At 54.5% G+C, this 19731-nt stretch overlaps 1 protein-coding gene across 3 annotated transcripts in view; it reads left to right on the top strand.

The window, feature by feature from the left end:
• Positions 1-686: 686 nt before the first annotated feature.
• Positions 687-19731, top strand: part of LOC144943516 (SWI/SNF-related matrix-associated actin-dependent regulator of chromatin subfamily D member 1-like) — a 33204-nt gene continuing 14159 nt past the window's right edge. For 2 of the 3 annotated variants that reach the window (XM_078871035.1, XM_078871034.1), the window contains exon 1: positions 687-914. In XM_078871035.1, the coding sequence (XP_078727161.1) occupies positions 759-914 (156 nt within the window). In that variant the 5' untranslated portion in view covers positions 687-758. Of the gene's footprint in view, positions 915-12909; positions 13637-19731 lie in introns of those variants that run through there. The other variant, XM_078871036.1, reaches the window with a different exon arrangement.

Here is a 19731-nt window from a genome sequence, read left to right as displayed (position 1 = left end):
TTTACCGAAAAACCCAAGAAGATGAATCCCTGCAGTCACGAAAGCTTTAAATCGAAATTTATGTGCGGTTGTGTTTTGTTGGCTGTGCTTTGTCAACGCAGCAGCAGCATCACATAAGATTACTGTGAATTATAATGATTTCCACCGTTGTGGTGAATAATGTAGAAGTAGCACCATGCCCGTCAACTCATGCGGTTTACGCCGTATTCTTGTACAGGGAAATTGAGTTTTCAGGTCCATATGAAATTGTCTGTGTGTTTCTCCCTTGTGATGGGACTTTGTAGAATAAACGTTGAGGTTTATAAGGGCACGGGGTGACCAGTAAGGTCTGATATGGTCTGTATTAAGGTGGGCACTGATAAGGGGTTGACAGGCATGTAACACAATTTGTGAGGAATTCAACATTCGCTGTTGATTCACAACAATGCAAAACTATTGTTGTGAATTTCCAGGTTTTAATCGAATTAGTCGATTACTTTGGCGTAGGAATCGAAACATCCACTTGATCGGTTTACATGCCCAGCCAACGTGCAGATATGTATCGATTCCTCGATCCGTCCACCAAAACCCCCGGAAACCGATTCCCGCATTCACAACGCACGCATCTTGTACCAAACCGATTCCTGCGTCAGTGGTAACGCAACAAGGACAATAATCGATTCTCCTCCGCCGGCACGTGACTCGTGACGTCACCAACAGGAGGTTCGTTAGTGGTGGAGAAGGAGGAGAAGAAGGCGACGGTGGTGGAGGCGGCGGCGATGATGGCGGGCAGAGCTCCACCGGGCTTCCCGCTCGGCGCACTCCTCGCTCAGCAGCAGCAACAGCAGCCGGGCCAGCAGCAGCATCAGCAGCAAATGCAGCAGCAGCCGCAGCTGCAGGCGCTGGGCTACCGCGCGGCTGTGGGCCCCTTCCCGGTGGGTGGAGGCTGCGGCCTAAGCGAGGCGCAGGGCGCGTGGGGTGGGCAGCGCGGGCAGAGTGCAGTGGGGTGCGACTGGGGGTTGCGGTGGTGGTTCAGGGGGTGCTCGGGTGATAGGGGGGCAGGTGGCTGTGAATGGGGGATACGGGGTTTACTGGGGGTATTGAAGGGGTGACGGTGGACTAAGCGTCTGTGTAGGGACTAGGGTGGTTTATGAGGACAATGGGGTCTAAAGGGGATACGGAGGCTTTAGGATCTTCCGGATGAGGGGGGTGGTGGTGGCTATGAAGGGGGTGGGAAGTCTAACTGGGGTTAGTGGTCTGTAAGCCGAGAGGGACTCGGGAGTATGGGGGTCAATGGGGAACAATCGGGCCGAAGAGGAGATACGCGGGAACAGACGAAAGGGGATTCGGCGATATGGGGGACGTTTGGCTGCAAAGGGGGTTCAAAGTTGAATGGGTTATTACTGGTGTGGTCCTTGTGGTTGTTGTCGATGAGTGGTGGGATTGTGTGGTCCCCTCTCCAGCCGTGGGGCGACCATGGTCATGTTTCTACCTCGAATGTGTGGGCAATTAATAGGTGCTCGCAAACATCACTTGGCAGATATGTTTCTGGGTGCACGTGCGCTGTGCGTTTATAAACATGCCATGGATGTTCCGCTGGGCATCCACCCACTCGCTGTGATCAGAGTCCCTTCACTCAGTCGGTGGAGTCGTTCAATTATTGACCAGTGCTCAAATTGGCTCATCATTGTTATCATTCCCCACGAGGGTTTATAAAGTTCATGGTACCCCTGTGTGACATTTTAAAGCAATCGTCCCCTCAATAGACTGATCCTTGCCCCAGAAATGTGGAATTTCCACCACTGACTGGATGGGTCACAAGCGGAGGTGAGCGGTAAACCCCACACCCCTACTCCGTGTTCATTTTGAGCTGGGAATATGTTTTGTTCCGCGTGTGCGACCACATCTCTGGAGGCTTTTGTGAATGTCACAGCGATCGTCGTGTGTGTTACTGATGCTGTTATCCTCCAGCTGTGCGTTGAGGTGCCCAGGAGATGGATTTTTTTAGTTTGATATGTTCAATGGATACAGGCATCTTTTAAAAGCAGGAACCCTCTTGAAATGGAGCATGGAGACTGATTGAGGCTTTCCTGTATTAATAAAGGAAATTATTGCCTTTTGTTTAATAAGTTTCATGGTCTCGATCCCATCACCAGACGTGAAGCAACAAAAACAACTGGTAACTTCTTGTTTGTCTCTTAATTAACCGTACTCCGATTATGTTGACTAAATGTTCAGTTTTAAATATATAGCGTCGCCATTCATGCAAATTGCAAATCTAATAATCGCTGAGGAACCAGAAATATGCTAGAAGACAGCCAGGCAGTGAGCCGGCGCTACCAACAATTGCCCAAGGTCTGCAGTCCACGATATATTAGGATATATGGAATTGGCAAGCAGACCTCAGCATTGCCAGTTAGCGTCTGAACATATTGTCAAACGCAAGGATGCATGTAATGTTTATTATGTGGGAGGAAACCGGAGCACCCAGACAAAACTTGCATGTTGGAACGTTGTGGTTCGATTGTCACGCCACAAACACTGCAGGGATTATAAAGGGTGTGTCACACAGTGCGGGTGAAAGGCGACTGAAGGGATAAGTGAGTTGCGGTCATTTGTAAAATGTGCTTTACAAATTACTTTATTATAAATATCGTGTTCTGTGGAGTTGAAGGTGCACCCACATCATGGGCTGGGTGTCAATAAATAAAAACAAATCTGGTCTCAGACATACACACACGACACACGCAATGGATTCTAAGAAACACCCAAAACTTTTGCGATAAACCACGGGGCAGAGAAACATCTTACGTGAAGAATACGATCATTTAACATCGCCGTCCTCGGCCATACCTTGACACAAGGCTTAATGTCACACTCCACTCAATTTGAGATGTTCAGTGGAAATGATCTGTCTCTTGAGCATCAACAGGATATAATTGGTGATCAATAATAATAAGAGACAGAACAACATTGGTCAAGTCGAGACAAATCCTTTACCCAAACCAGCATTCGGGTGGTGCTCATCTGCCAATGGTGAGCTAGTGCTGGAAATTCCACATTCCTATTGAGGTTGACAAGTTTTTATTATCGGATAACCGCTATTGACATCCTATAAAGTTAACGCCGTGTTGCCGTTTCATACTTAAAAGTTTGTGATTGCTTTATAAATTGCATCCCCAATGGGATCCCAATGGGATCCACACGAGAGCCACAAATATTATTGATCCGTTACCAGCGCTTCATGGTGAAGCGCGTAGCTCACGCACGTGGCAAATACCTCCCTGGTGATTCTCATGAAACCGTCCAGAACACAAAGTTCTGTTAGCGAGCACCTATTATAGACAGCTGCAGCCCGAAAACACAAACGGCTCTTCTAGGTGCGTATCTAATTGCAGAGGTGAATCGATTCACTTGCCAGCACCGCAAACCACTCCTCCACCTAAGCCCCCCCACCCGCCACGGTTTTGTAAATTGTTGCGATTCAGAGCCACGAATTGAACTTTAAATTGACTTTAAAGTGCACGCCATAGCAACCTCTGGTCATGCCCAGTGGTGACTCCCCAGTGCTGATGTTTACACACCACACCAAGACACATTTAAAGCTGCGTTAACTTCGGGAGCAGCCCAGGAACCTTTTCAGATATCACTCGTCACCCATGTGAGCCGTGGCCGAGAATTAAACCCATCGACCAGGTCACTGACATAGTGCACTGACCACTACCCAGTTATGGGTCCCGTTAATTGTCCCACTGCTTGGATAACTGGTAATGGTAGAACTCGTGAGCACATACACCAATTCATTGACTGAAAACATTTTAATATATCTTGCATCTTTGTTTGCGGATTGCACAGCGTCGTGTGAAGTTGTATAAATTACACGTTTTAAATGATCAAAATTACAATGAGTGCTGTATGTATCACGTGGGGCACGTGCGGAACACACCCGCACATCGAGATCTCAATCTTTATTTAAATCGATTGTTATTAACGCAGCCAGCGTTAATTGCTTGGCGCGTCAAGTGGTACGTTGTTTAGCAATCATCAGGCACGCGCAGTGGAATGAGTTTATTTGAATTGGGGGGGGGGGTGAATTGGTAAACGCGGAAAAACGGAGCGTGGTGGTAGTGAGGTTGGTCGCGAGGACTGTGAGTTTGGGACACCCAGGTTCAAGACGCTCTTTGAGCTCAGCCACAGTCCACGCCACCACAGACCCCCCACGTACATCATCAATGGGACGTGCGCCTCGGTTGTCATCTCTTGCCACTGGGTGGCGCTCTCGCTCCGCGTACAGACGGCGAGGGCGGTGGTCCGAGAACAGCGGACTGCGACGAAATCGCCGAGCTTGACATTAGCCAATCAAATGAAGGGGGTGTGTCACAGCACCCGCTCGATCCAAGTATCGCTCGCCACGGAATCGATTGACAATGAATCGACATTTTTAATATGGCTGCCCGATCGACTGATGCGGCTTCCGGATCGGCTTTAGCTGAATCGATTACATTTAACCACGATTCACGATCCACAACGGTACATGGGCACATTTTTTTCGGTAATTTTCTTCAGGTGTCCGATGTCATCGGTCTATTGTAGCGCAGCTGGACAGGAAGCGAGGGTCACCTTTCATCAACCCCTGCCCCCACCGTGAGCTCGGATCACGGTCCGAGTTGACAATTCAATAAACGAGTTGATATTTTTTTTGTCCACAATTAGATAACACGCGCTCGTTGGTATAGAGTTAGTTCAAGTTCATTTATTAGGTATAGCCCTGTGAGCCATTCGGCTCTTGAATCGGGTGCAACCGCAACAAACAAAAAACATAAACAAGAAAACATCTTAAAGTGAATATGTGACTAAGTCACATTATATTATAGTTGAAAATGACGTAATTTTTCAGACATTACAACAAAAAATGGTCAGGGTATGGGGCAGACGCAACGAGGGCGTTGGGGGTGGTGACGCTTTTGCCGCTCGTTGCGGAGGTTTGCGGTTCGAATCCAGCGTCCGCCCTGGTTATTAATACCACGTGCCATCTGCTTCACATTGGACCTTAAAGACCCCATGAAGTAATTCTCAAGAGTGTAGGCCATTGTATTGCCGGCGTCATTGTCCACATTTTTGCCAATTTTTTTAAAATGTGCTCGGTAAAGTATTCGGTAGAAATTGTACACAGCAGCGACCTGCCCCCTACTGCAAAGAAAAAACTTAGCAGGACTCTGCTGGACAAAATAATGAACAGCTGGGGTGTTAAGAGTTGTGCTGTCACTAGAGGGCGCGTGGGGCCAACGCGTCACTTCGACGCTTCGTATAAGCTATCTTATACCAAATGAGTTTATTTGGCCATACACGTTTGATTAATTATCGAAGAGTTTATCTGTCACTCTATAGAAACTATTAGTGCAACTATTTTTATGTAAATTACTAAAATCTTATGAAACGTTTAATTCTCATCAGGCCCATGGTGTAAACCATTAGTCTCCACTCTGTCTCTCTGGATTCTGGGTGCTATGAAAAAGGGGCATTGCCCAAACATCGTATACCTACTATAATCACCCAGGAACGTCTGTCCTTAATGCTCGAGACGTCAGTCCACATCGACCAGCCCCCCTCATTAATATTCATGAGCAGGTGACGTCCTCCAAATGGACACCCCCCACCCCTCATTAATAATCATGCCAAAGTGATGTCACTCCACATCGAAGAGCCCCCCTCATTAATATTCATGAGCAGGTGACGTCCTCCAAATGGACACCCCCCATTATTATTACCAACTCTAATGAGCCAAGCATGTCTGTGTGCAATGCTCATGACGTCACTCCACGTCGACCAGCCCCCCTCAATAATCATGAACAGGTTACGTCCTCCACATGGACCCCCCCCTCATTAATAATCATGAGCAGGTGACGTGACTCCACATCGAACAGCCCCGCTCATTAATAATCATAAGGTGACATCCTTTAAATGGACACCCCGCCCCCCCCATTCATAATAATTAGCGGCTGACGTCACTCCACATGGGGGGGGGGGCCGAGGTGCCTCCTCCCCCCTCCTCGGCGTCAACTTACAACCCTCACTACAAAGGCAGAACCCTCACGTCACGCGGTCTCCGTAACGCTATTGAGACAGAGAAGTAAAAAGGACGTCATGATGATCAAGGGATTATAACCTTAAATGAAATAGGTCTGTGTCACCGCAGCCTTACAAATTGCACACGAATGGATGCAATGAATATCACATCGCATTTTGCTTTTCGCTTGCAAGTTTCAGATTTACTGCAATACACCCGTCCTCGGACAGGCAAAAGGCGAGTATTTTATCACTTTCCTTTTGAAGCCATAGTGTTGTTAACAAACGTGTTGAGTTATTGTTGACTGCGCTTGTGCACCACTGCCAATGCAGCAGCATCACCAGGTAATGAATTTCAATACTTTTTGACCTTTGCAACCAAGGTCAGAAGCTTCAGTGCATCAAGCGCTGTCCATCTGTAATGGTAGGCATGATAATGGAGGGCACGATAGAGCAACACACTATCTCGGTACAGATAGAACCAAATGTAGAGTAGTCCACAGTTTGCTGTACCGCGTTCTCCTAACGACCCAGAGTATGGCTCCTCTGCACACAACAAGGTGAGTTTAACACCATTTGCGTGGTGATCCACCAACCCTCGCTGCCTTCAAAGTGCCAAATTACAGGCCACGTGCCTAGCCGCCACCGGCCGGCTGATGTAACCGAAAGAAAAAGCTATTGGGGGATTAGCTGCTTGAAAACCGACCACTGATCAAAGGGTGGGTCCGTGCGCCATTCCCTGACAGAGCCACTACCCGAGTGGGTCTCATCGCGGCCCATGGGCGTACGGCGAGGTACTTGCTTCCTGTGCGCTTGCACGAGCGCTGCAGTTACCGCTCATTAAACACTTCCGAGAACAAACGCGCGTTGTAAAGCATTACAGAAGCCATGCGTAAGCACGGTTTTTGTTTCAATGTTTCTCATTAGCAAAGCTTAACAACCTACTTGTCGGATAGCCCAGGAGGTATCGCCAGGTGTGTGGATACACGTCCGGAGGTGTTTAGTGAGTGGTTTTTATGTCGGCGGTCACGTTGACGATTTTGTCCATGTGCGGTAAAGATTCGCTTCTCTTCGGCGTGTCTTCCGATCGGACCTGTGTGCCGCTCTGTGCGAGTCTGTGGATCTTTGTCTTTGTAGTCCTTGGTAAGCGTTGGGCTGAGACCGATCTTGTCAACTCGCGCCACTTGAAAACCCGGTTTAACCACAAGCAGCTGCTGAAACCTGGATTTGAGCACAGGATCTCAGCGGTGCCGAGTCAGCGTCTCCTGCCATCTTAAGTCGCCTCTCTGATTTGCTTCTTAAATTGAATTGTGAACCAAAGGTTATGACAATTCATAGAATCGTGTTGGAGGCCTTTCTGCTTTTAGAATATGAACATTGACATCTTAACTTCCCCCCCCCAAACCCTCCCCAGCCTTTGAGCCCCCCTCCAATATAAACAACAGATTGCTTGCTGCCTCCACCCCTGCCATTCGCACCCTCACTGATCAATCTCTCCACCGTCCTGTCACTCTTCCACAAGTTGTGCGTCTCCCAGCTCGAGTTATCCAACACATTCCTCCCCAACTCTCCCCGCTGCCTATGAATTACCTGATGGCTTTGTGTGTGTCCGTCCTTGAATTAGCAAATTAGATAATGCTGTGTTTGGGGGAAGAGAGACTCTGAAATACATTTGTTAGAGTGGTGTTCATCTTTTATTAGTTTCAGCCTTGACTTTCTCTGTACGAGTGCTGGCCTTCAAATGCGTTGAGCAGTTACGCAATAGCTCGACTATTGATAAAATACAACCGTTTCCCTCCTATTCACAAGGGCTCACCTCTGTGCTAGAGTGTGAATAGACGAAGACGCTTAGCACATGTGGCTTCGGCTGGAGAACAGTTTGTACCGCGATTGCTGAATCTTTCTGGGTTGGTGGCTCACACATGGAAAGGCGAGGGAGCAGCCCTGCAGGTACTTAATCAGAATCTCTTTTTATTCCTGGAGAAATCCGATGAACTATGAAGCTATTTTTCACATATGTCTGGTAGGGGCAGGTCAGTAAGTTACAACAACAAACAATACTAAACCGATTGGAGTGCAAAGTATAGGAATGGTAAGCAAGTCACTACAAATAAATAACTTGTATAAGTACAAATTGCAAAAGTACAGAAATTCCTGCCAATTCTTCAACACTAAATGCGGCAAAAGAACAAAAACATTCCCAGACCTACACCAAGACAGCAGTACACAGTCCCTCAATACAATTGCACGGTGGAACCATCAACCACATCGAACCATCAACAGGCCTTTGCGCACTTCTGCATCAGTGGAAGATTTAAGACAAGTCACAGTAATGCAGTCATGCATCCCAAACTATGGGGACCGGATAATAAAACCACTAAAGTCTACGCTGCTTCAGCGGAGGAGGAACGGCAAAACGACATCAACTCTCTTATGAAACCGCCCCTCGTCGTTGCTAGCTGATATCGATACAATATTGTCATCTAGCTCCTGAACCTTGCCGTACGTAAGAATACAACCCATAGCCAAGTCCAGCAAGTGGAATAATGTGTGATCCATCATAGAGATTGTTGGGTGAGATCGCGTAAATATAAATGTGTCGTTAAACCCGCCAACACCCACCACAGCCAATTAGTAAGGTTTGTCACATAAACAAAACATGCCAATGTGTCATCCATCTGTGTGGCGCTTTGGATTGTTATCCCCTATTATACGCATCGAGTCCTCTAACAAACAAAAAATGCTGCTGCTTGACCAGGCCCGGTTGCTGACTTGTTTTAGCGTGTGCGCGCGTGTGCGTGTATTGCGTCTACCTAATTGGTTGTCTCGGGCGATTGTGGGGACGGAACCTGACTTTTCTGGGCCGTGGCGTCCTCCTCTCTATAAATACGCGGCTCCACACACCTCGCGCCGTGTTCCATTACACGCACGCGCCTCCACGGCCGCCCCGATGTGTCGTCGATCTGCAATGAACGCGTGGCGATGGTGGTGTGCGGGGTTGATGGGGGTGTGTGGGGTTGATGGGGTGTGAGGGGTTGATGGGGGTGTGTGTGGGGCTGATGGGGGTGTGTGTGGGGCTGATGGGGGTGTGTGTGGGGTTGATGGGGTGTGAGGGGTTGATGGTGGTGTGCGGGGTTGATGGGGGTGTGTGGGGTTGATGGGGGTGTGAGGGGTTGATGTGGTGTGAGGGGTTGATGGGGGTGTGAGGGGTTGATGGGGGTGTGCGGGGTTGATGGGGGTGTGCGGGGTTGATGGGGGTTGATGGGGTGTGCGGGGTTGATGGGGTTGATGGGGTGTGCGGGGTTGATGGGGTGTGCGGGGTTGATGGGGTTGATGGGGGTGTGCGGGGTTGATGGGGGTGTGCGGGGTTGATGGGGTGTGCGGGGTTGATGGGGTGTGCGGGTTGATGGGGTTGATGGGGTGTGCGGGGTTGATGGGGGTTTGCCGGTGAGGTAGGATGATGAGAGTTCAAGTGACACGCAGGGAGTGGTGAGGTGCCATGCTGTGTGGTGACTGGAGGAGGTTTAGAGGGATTGGTAAGTGTGGGCTTTATGTGCGTGCATGCTATTGTTTGTACTCTTATGCGGTCGTGCGTACTGTGTGTATTTATCTGCATGTAAGTGAGCACGTGCTTGTGGGTATGTATCTTAATGGGGAGTGGCGAACCTAAACCGGTCCCTGGCCTCGCCTTGGTCGACTCAGCCTTAACATGACGATTACCTGGCGCGGTGTGAAAAACATCGCCACTGGGGAGAGAAACGCGACCGGACGTGGTTTCTGACCACGCCACCCCCACGCGCCCCTTAATAGGCGCTCGTTAACAGAACTTGCCCCAACAGCCTTTTAAAGGCTACAACGGGGGGGTGGGGGGGACCTTTGTCTTTGTGTCGTGTGTGGGAGGGCTGGCTGTATTGAGTCTGTGTTGGCGAGGTTTGTGTTTCTCAAGGACTGAGCCGCCGATCCGGGCACCCGCCCCCCCACCACTTCCTCCATGCCCCAGTCCCACACACACACCCCCGTCACACACGCACACACACCCCCGTCGCACACGCACACACGTCACACACACACACAAACCCGTTCTACACACACACTCGTCCCACACACACACTCGTCCCACACACACACACCCGTCACACACACACCCACGCACACGTCATACACCCACGCACACGTCCCACACACACACACCCATCCTACACACACACACTCGTCCCACACACACGTCCCACACACCCGTCCCACGCCTCCTACCCAACTGCATGCCTCAACCTCCTTATCAGCACACACAAATACACGCTCGTATACACATACACACAGACACACAAAATACCTGTACATACGTACACATGTACACACAGTACTGTACATGCAAAAAGAGGCAAAGAGAGCCAGAACTGTTGGGGCAAGTGCTGTTAGTCAGTATCACATATGAAGGCCGACACACGGTACACTAGGGGGTGGGTGGCCAACACGACGCCCGGTCGCCTTTGTCTCCCCAATGGTGATGTTTACACACCGTGGTAGTTATTTGAGGTTGAGTCGACCTAGGAGAGGCCCAGGACTGGTTCACCGCTAACCGCTGCACGAACACACACGCACTACTAGCACGTGTTCACACTCTCAGTATATTCTTGGTTCTTTCGGTAAAGGCACGTAGAATGGAAATAATAAAATAATAAAAATACAACATACTAAAATAATATTTTATTATTTCCATTCTACGTGACTTTACCGAAAGAACCAAGAAGATGAATCCCTGCAGTCACGAAAGCTTTAAATCGAAACTCTCAGTATCGTCTGCCTTTCCTGGACAATGTTCTGGACTGTGGCAGCAAGTGGGTGTTTGGAGGGAGGTGTGAGAGGGGGACCGTCATGGGCATGGCAATGTGTGGGGGGGCAGTGGGCAGTGGGCATGAGTCGGGGTGGGGGGGGCGCAGTGGGCACGGCTGTGTTGGGGGATGGGCATGGCTGAGGCCAGGGGAAGGGGGACAGAGATGGGGCATGTCTCTGGGGATCAGGGATGTGTGGGGGAAGGGGCAGGTGGCATGGCTCAAGGACGGGTACGGGAGGCAGTGGGCACGTCTAGGGATAAGAGCGGGCAGTGGGCATGGCTGTGTGGGGGGAGGGGCACGGGGGTAAGGCTGGAGGAGGAGGGGGGGAGGGCTGGTTCTTCTGCCGGAGTCTGGGGGATGGGCTGTAGGGGGGCGTTTTCTTCCCCGAGGGGTATTGCGAGGAACAACTGCACTTTAAGCGACGTCGCCTTGTCGACCATGCGAGGTTTTTTATTTTATTTTTAAATGTCATTGCTGTTGCCTTTGCCACTGCTGGTGTAAATGAACGTGGCCTTTAGGCCGGCGGAGGGCGGGGGGGAATTGAGGGGGTTACATGTTGCCAATCAATTTCGTTACAATGGATAGCTGTGGTTAGTGTTGTGACGTAAGCAAGAACTACAAATCTACGTGGACTGCTGGAATATATAGATGGCGATCGCCCTGAATGTCATGGAAGCGATTGTTGATCGCGTGTAAATAGATGATGTAGGAAGGGGGGTGACCTGTTCCTCGTTGGCCGTCGGCAGTCCCCCTTGCATGGCCCCCACGGCTGCCGCCATGTGCTGCTTGCTGGAGGTGACGCTCTTAGCGTGGTCCTAGGAGCAGCGAGCACAGCACACACACCCATACACACCACAGCATACACACGATCACGTACACACCATAGCCACAGCGTACACACGATAGCATGCATACCTTAGCAATAGCATGCACACTTTAGCATGCATCCCGTAGCCATAGCACACTATAGCATACACCCCCATCGCAAATAGAATACACGCCATAGCATAAAGACACTAGAGAATGCACAGAAAGGTATACACTCAATTTCAATAGAATATACCCGAGAGCACACGTTACCTTCTCACAATGTGATCATCACACACCCCACTTCCACCTCGATCACGCACACAATACTACACCCCTTTCACACCTCGCACCCCGGTCACACAGCACAACGCCCTTCACACCCCGGTCACACACACACACACTCCACCTCACATCCCGGTCACACACACACACTCCACCTCACACCCACTCCACCTCACACCCCGGTCACACACACACACGCAAACCTGATACCTTGAGCTCACACACACACTCCACCTCACAACCCGGTCACACACACACTCCACCTCACACCCCGGTCACACACACACAAACCTGATACCTTGAGCTCACACACACACTCCACCTCATACCCCGGTCACACACACACTCCACCTCACACCCCGGTCACACACACACAAACCTGATACCTTGAGCTCACACACACACTCCACCTCATACCCCGGTCACACACACACTCCACCTCACACCCCGGTCACACACACACAAACCTGATACCTTGAGCTCACACACACTCCATCTCACACCCCTCTCACACCGCGCACTCCCACCAGACAGACGCAGCACATCCCGTTTGCTCGCACACCCCCCCCAACACCCCCCTCGAACCCCCCCTCGCCCCCCCACCACACCCCCCTCGTACACCCCTCGCACCTCTCGCGCACCCCCCTCGCACCCCCCCTCGCACCCCCATCGCACCCCCCCGCACCCCCCTAGCACCCCCCTCTCGCCCTCTCCCCGCACCCCCCCCCCACCCACCTAGCACCCCCCTCTCGCCCTCCCCCCGCACCCCCCCTCGCACACCCCCCTAGCACCCCCCCCGCACCCCCCTCGCACCCCCCTCGCACCCCCCTAGCGCACATCACGTCGCCCCCCCCTCGCACCCCCCGTGGCCCCGCCCCTGCTCGCATGCCCCGCCTCCACTCGCAGGCGGGGGGGGGAGGAGCGTTGGTGGTGGTCGCACGACTCCGACTCGTGCCGGCGTTGGTCGTGCGAGTGCCGTCAGTACGAGCAGCAGCAGCGTTAGTTGCTTGTAGTAGTAGCAGCAGCAGCAGCAGTGTTAGTTGCTTGTAGTAGTAGCAGCGTCGGCGGCAGCGTTGGTCATTGTTAGTAGCAGTGTTTGTGGTTCGTAGTGTTAGTGGAAGTGGCAGTAGCAGTGTTGGTCGTGTTATACGAGTAGCAGTGTGTGGTTCGTATGTTAGTGGCTTGTGAAAGTTGCGGTAGCAGTGTTGGTCGTGTTATATGAGTAGCAGTGTGTGTGGTTCGTAGCAGTGTTAGTAGCGGTGGTCGCTGTGTCACCGGTAGTATTTTTGAAAGTCAATTCCTGGGCGCAGACACAAAAGGCCCCAAAACGTCAAGCGGCCATCAACAGGCAGCACAATCGAGAGTTAACACACGTGCCTGTAGTATTATCGTTTAAAAGGAGTAAGTAGTTAGTGGTAGTATTGGTGGTTTTATTTCTCGTTGTAGAGCTGTTGGTGCCGATAGTCAGCAGTAGTGCTTTCAGGAGTCGGTGGCAGTGTTAATAATAGGTCAGAATAGTATTCGTAGTTGGTGGTGGTGTTGTGAGTTAGCGGCGGTGGTTGGTGTCGGCTCGCGTGCTCGCCATGTCCTCGGCAGAAGAGGCAAGCAGCGGGGCCAAGAAGGCGACCAAGAGTAAACTCTTCGAGTTCCTCGTGCACGGCATCGTGAGTCCACCACTCCTCCTCCTCCTCGTGTGTCTCCCAGCTCTCCCCCTCTTCCCCCCCCTCACGTCTCCCAGCCCCCCCCCCTCCTCACGCCTCCCAGCTCCCCCCCCCTCCTCACGTCTCCCAGCTCCCCCCCCTCCTCACGCCTCCCAGCTCCCCCCTCCTCACGTCTCCCAGCTCCCCCCTCCTCACGTCTCCCAGCCCCCCCCTCCTCACGCCTCCCAGCTCCCCCCTCCTCACGTCTCCCAGCTCCCCCCTCCTCACGTCTCCCAGCCCCCCCCCCTCCTCACGCCTCCCAGCTCCCCCCTCCTCACGTCTCCCAGCTCCCCCCCCTCCTCACGCCTCCCAGCTCCCCCCTCCTCACGTCTCCCAGCTCCCCCCTCCTCGCGTCTCCCAGCTCCCCCCCCCTCCTCACGCCTCCCAGCTCCCCCTCCTCACGTCTCCCAGCTCCCCCTCCTCACGTCTCCCAGCCCCCCCCCCTCCTCACGTCTCCCAGCTCCCCCCCCCCTCCTCACGCCTCCCAGCTCCTCCCTCCTCACGTCTCCCAGCTCCCCCCCCTCCTCACGCCTCCCAGCTCCCCCCTCCTCACGTCTCCCAGCTCCCCCCCCCCCCTCCTCACACCTCCCAGCTCCCCCCTCCTCACGTCTCCCAGCTCCCCCCCCTCCTCACGCCTCCCAGCTCCCCCCCCTCCTCACGCCTCCCAGCTCCCCCCTCCTCACGTCTCCCAGCCCCCCCCTCCTCACGTCTCCCAGCTCCCCCCCCCCTCCTCACGCCTCCCAGCTCCCCCCTCCTCACGTCTCCCAGCCCCCCCCCCCCCTCCTCACGCCTCCCAGCTCCCCCCTCCTCACGTCTCCCAGCTCCCCCCCCTCCTCACGCCTCCCAGCTCCTCCCTCCTCACGTCTCCCAGCTCCCCCCCCTCCTCACGTCTCCCAGCCCCCCCCCTCCTCACGTCTCCCAGCTCCCCCCCCCCCCTCACGTCTCCCAGCTCCCCCCTCCTCACGTCTCCCAGCCCCCCCCCCCCCTCCTCACGCCTCCCAGCTTCTCCCTCCTCACGTCTCCCAGCTCCCCCCCCCTCCTCACGTCTCCCAGCTCCCCCCTCCTCACGTCTCCCAGCTCCCCCCTCCTCACGTCTCCCAGCCCCCCCCCTCCTCACGTCTCCCAGCTCCCCCCCCCTCACGTCTCCCAGCTCCCCCCTCCTCACGTCTCCCAGCCCCCCCCCCCCCTCCTCACGCCTCCCAGCTTCTCCCTCCTCACGTCTCCCAGCTCCCCCCCTCCTCACGTCTCCCAGCCCCCCCCCCTCCTCACGTCTCCCAGCTCCCCCCTCCTCACGTCTCCCAGCTCCCCCCCCCTCACGTCTCCCAGCCCCCTCCCTCCTCACGTCTCCCAGCTCCCCCCTCCTCACGTCTCCCAGCTCCCCCCTCCTCACGTCTCCCAGCCCCCCCCCTCCTCACGCCTCCCAGCTTCTCCCTCCTCACGTCTCCCAGCTCCCCCCCCTCCTCACGTCTCCCAGCTCCCCCCTCCTCACGTCTCCCAGCTCCCCCCTCCTCACGTCTCCCAGCCCCCCCCCTCCTCACGTCTCCCAGCTCCCCCCCCCTCACGTCTCCCAGCTCCCCCCTCCTCACGTCTCCCAGCCCCCCCCCCCCCTCCTCACGCCTCCCAGCTTCTCCCTCCTCACGTTTCCCAGCTCCCCCCCTCCTCACGTCTCCCAGCCCCCCCCCCTCCTCACGTCTCCCAGCTCCCCCCTCCTCACGTCTCCCAGCTCCCCCCCCCTCACGTCTCCCAGCCCCCCCCCTCCTCACGTCTCCCAGCTCCCCCCTCCTCACGTCTCCCAGCTCCCCCCTCCTCACGTCTCCCAGCCCCCCCCCTCCTCACGTCTCCCAGCTCCCCCCCCCTCACGTCTCCCAGCCCCCCCCCCCTCCTCACGTCTCCCAGCTCCCCCCTCCTCACGTCTCCCAGCTCCCCCCTCCTCACGTCTCCCAGCCCCCCCCCCTCCTCACGCCTCCCAGCTCCCCCCCCTCCTCACGTCTCCCAGCTCCCCCCTCCTCACGTCTCCCAGCTCCTCACGTCTCCCAGCTCCCCCCTCCTCACGTCTCCCAGCCCCCCCCCCTCCTCACGTCTCCCAGCTCCCCCCCCTCCTCACGTCTCCCAGCTCCCCCCCCCCTCCTCACGCCTCCCAGCTCCTCCCTCCTCACGTCTCCCAGCTCCCCCCCCTCCTCACGTCTCCCAGCCCCCCCCCCTCCTCACGTCTCCCAGCTCCCCCCCCCCTCACGTCTCCCAGCTCCCCCCTCCTCACGTCTCCCAGCCCCCCCCCCCTCCTCACGCCTCCCAGCTCCTCCCTCCTCACGTCTCCCAGCCCCCCCCCCTCCTCACGCCTCCCAGCTCCCCCCTCCTCACGTCTCCCAGCTCCCCCCCTCTCCTCACGTCTCCCAGCTCCCCCCCCCTCCTCACGTCTCCCAGCTCCCCCCCCCTCACGTCTCCCAGCTCCCCCCTCCTCACGTCTCCCAGCCCCCCCCCCTCCTCACGTCTCCCACCTCCCCCCCCCTCACGTCTCCCAGCTCCCCCCTCCTCACGTCTCCCAGCCCCCCCCCCTCCTCACGCCTCCCAGCTCCTCCCGCCTCACGTCTCCCAGCTCCCCCCCCTCCTCACGCCTCCCAGCTCCTCCCCTCCTCCTCCTCACGTCTCCCAGCTCCCCCCCCCCACCTCCTCACGTCTCCCAGCTCCCCCTCCTCACGCCTCCCAGCTCCTCCCTCCTCACGTCTCCCAGCTCCCCCCCCCCTCCTCACGTCTCCCAGCTCCCCCCCCCCCCTCCTCACGCCTCCCAGATTTTCCCCCCTCCTCCTTACGCCTCCCACTTCTACCCCTCTTTCCCCTCCTCACGTCTCCCAGCTTTCCCCCTCCTCCTCACAGCTCTCCCAGCTTTCCCCCCCCTCCTCCTCATGTCTCCCAACTCTCCCCCCCTCTTCACGTCTCCCAGCTCTCCCCCCCCCCTCCTCCTCACGCCTCCCACTTCTACCCCTCCTCCTCCTCACGTCTCCCAGCTTTCCCCCTCCTCCTCCTCACAGCTCTCCCCCTCCTCGTGTCTCCCAGCTCTCCTCACATCTGCCAACTCTCCCATGCATCTCATGTCTCTCCTTGTGTCACACCTCTCCTTGTATCTCCTCTACTTTTTGTCTCCACTGCTCGTCGTGTCTCCTCCAAATCTCATTCAAGTGTCAGCTCTCTTTGTATCCCAATGTTTCTGTCGTGTCTGTGCTCCTCCGAGTGCCTCCCAAACAAACTCTCTCATGTGTCTCCTCTCTGTCTTCTCTCCTTGTGTCTCCCCTACTCCTATGTCCCTCCTCTCTTCATCTCTCCTCTCCTCACGTCTCCAAAGCTCACCCAAGTGTCTCGCCTCTTCGAGTTGTAGTTGCGTGTGTAGGCGTGAGTAAACATGGCTGTGGGTGAATGTGCAGGTATTGGATGACTGGTACCGGCGGTGTTAAGATTGACCTCTGTGGAGGAGGTTCGTAAAGGACGCTGATGTGCAGTTGGAGGCAGTCTCCCTCAAAGAACAGCGGAGAGCAGAGGAGCGGCTATAATGCAGCAAGTTGGCACAGTAGTGGGCACAGGTGGTGCATCTGCCAGTCATCTCAGTCAACCCATGGCACCCGGGTCTGTCCTATGACCTGCCAGTGAGCCCTGGACACTTCACGTGGCCTCAAAGTGCACATAGCCTGGCACTAGCACCATGGTGACGTCACCGCCACTTATGGGCGAATGACGGTTGTTGAAGGTATGGGGAGCAGTCGTGTAGAGGTTAGCGCACTGCGTAACAAACCCAGCGACCCATGTTAGATTCACGCTCACGGCCATTATCGGTGACGGTTATCTGAATTGATCCTGGCTCTCCCCTATGTCGACTACCTGGTGTGGTGTGTAAACATCAGCACGAGGGAGACAAAGGCGGCTGGTCATTGTGTTCGCCACCCATCCCCTCGCGTGCCGTGCTGGCCTTCATAGATGCTCGCCAACAGAACTTGCGCCATCAGTCTGTTAAGGCTATCTTTGTATGACTGTGTGTGTATGGGTATGAGCCAATACCAACACCAGTGACGATTATCTGAACCTATCCTGGGCCTCCCCTAGATCAACTCAACCTCAAATGAATACCTGGTGTGTAAACCTCATCACTGGGGAGACAAAGGCGGCCGAGCGTGGTGTTGGCCATCCACTCCTTTGTGTGCCGTGCCAGCCTTCAAAGGTGCTCGCTAACAGCATTTGTCTGAAAATTATTTTAAGGCTATATGGGAGATCTTTGGTTGTGTTGGCTATCACGTAGCCGCATGCCCAGCTACCGCATGCCCAAGCAGCTTCTGTTTGGCCGGATAGAGGGGTCTAAATGGGCACGGCACAGGCTAGAAAGGAGATGGACCGATGCGGTACAGGAAGATGTGGAGATGATTGTACTTGCAGATGACCGGCACCAGCGGTGTCAAGGTCGGCTTCTGTAGTGGAGGCTTGTGAAGGACGTTGCTGAGCAGTTCGGAGGCATTCGCCCTACAGCAACAGTGGAGATTGGAGAAGTGACGCTCACGACAAGGAGCGGAGCGGCTAAAACGTAGCAAGTTGGCAGAGTAGGGAGCACAAGTACATCTGCCAGTCTTCTCAGTCAATCAACCCATAACACCTGGGCCTGTCTTGTGACCTGACAGCGAGCCTTTAACACTTCATGTGGCCTCAAAGTGCACCTAGCCTGGTACAAGCATCATGATGATGTTACCGCCACCTAGTGGTGAATGGCGTTTGATGTTATTGTTGTTTGGGTGGGTGTGGGTATGTGTGTGTTCATCCTCTGTACTGCGTAGAGATAAGCGTGCTCTTGAAAGAGGCTAGTGAAAGGGTTTTGTATGGAGTGTGGGGCACGAGCCCAGGGCACATGGCCTTGGTGGAAGATCGGGCTGTCTGCCTGCATGGGGGTGTGTGTGGGTGTCTGAAAGCGCTAGTTGGGGTGCAGTTGTGTGGCTGGGGTGTGTCGCGTTGGTCTGTTTAGGTGGTGTGCCCTAAGTGTTTGGGGATTGGTAAAGTAGCAGTTAGCATGCTGCGCTACGAACCCAGCTACCCGAGTTCGATTCCCACTCACGGCAAAGACCAGTGACAATTGTCTTAATTGGTCCTGTGCTTCCCCTAGGTCGACTCGGCCTCAAATGAGTACCTGCTGCAATGTGTAGACATCGCCACTGGGGAGACGAAGGCGGCCAGGTGTGGTGTTGGCCACCCGTGACGGCCTTCATAGGTGCTTGCTAACGGCGCTTGCCCCATAAGTCTGTTGAGGTTTTATGGGGGGGATCTTTGTCTTTTATGTCTTAATGGTCTGGCTAGTGTAAGTGTGCCTGTGTGGTGTGTTTGTTTACAATGTGTGTCTGGCAGAGGTGTGTGTGTGTCTGTTGTTGTGAATGGTGTGGCTGGTGTGTATAGGTGGTCTGAATGGTCTGGGTGGAGTGTATATGGATGATGCGACAGTGGGTGGTTTGTGTGTGTGCGAGTGCTGTGTCGGCCAGAGTGTTTTGTCTAAATGATGTAGCTGGTGTGTGTTGGGTGATGTTTCTTTCTTGTTGATGTGTTTTAGTGTTTGGTCAGAATAGACTTATCCAGCTGGTGTCTCTGGGTGTGGTGAGTATCTGTCTGTGCGTCTGTGTGGGCTGTCCATCTGACTAGGGTGTCAGTTTGGGGTGTCTTTTTGAGTGTTGCGTCTGGCTGTTATCTCGTTGGATGTTGGTAGGGTGTTCCGTATTGGCTCCGTGTTGTGACGTCTTGTTGTGGAGAGTGGGGTATGTGGATGTGGTCGCCTCAGCCTTAAATGAGTGCCTGGTGCGGTGTGTAAACTTCACCACAGGGGAGACAAAGGCGGCCAGGCCTGGTGCTGGCCACCCACCCCCCTCGTGTGCCGTGACACCCTTCATAAGTGCTCGCAAACTGCACTTGCCGCAAAAGTCTGTTAAGGCTGTGCAGGTATCTTTGTGCTGTGGTTGGTACTGTGATAATAAATCAATAAGTATCCTTCCACAGAAAAGCCTCATTGAGTCTCAAGCTTTTCTTTTATGAGGGTCCCACACTGG

This window comes from Lampetra fluviatilis, chromosome 31 (assembly GCF_964198595.1).
Source record: "Lampetra fluviatilis chromosome 31, kcLamFluv1.1, whole genome shotgun sequence".
Classification (NCBI taxonomy): Eukaryota; Metazoa; Chordata; class Hyperoartia; order Petromyzontiformes; family Petromyzontidae; genus Lampetra; species Lampetra fluviatilis.
This window is presented reverse-complemented; position numbering and strand designations above follow the sequence as displayed.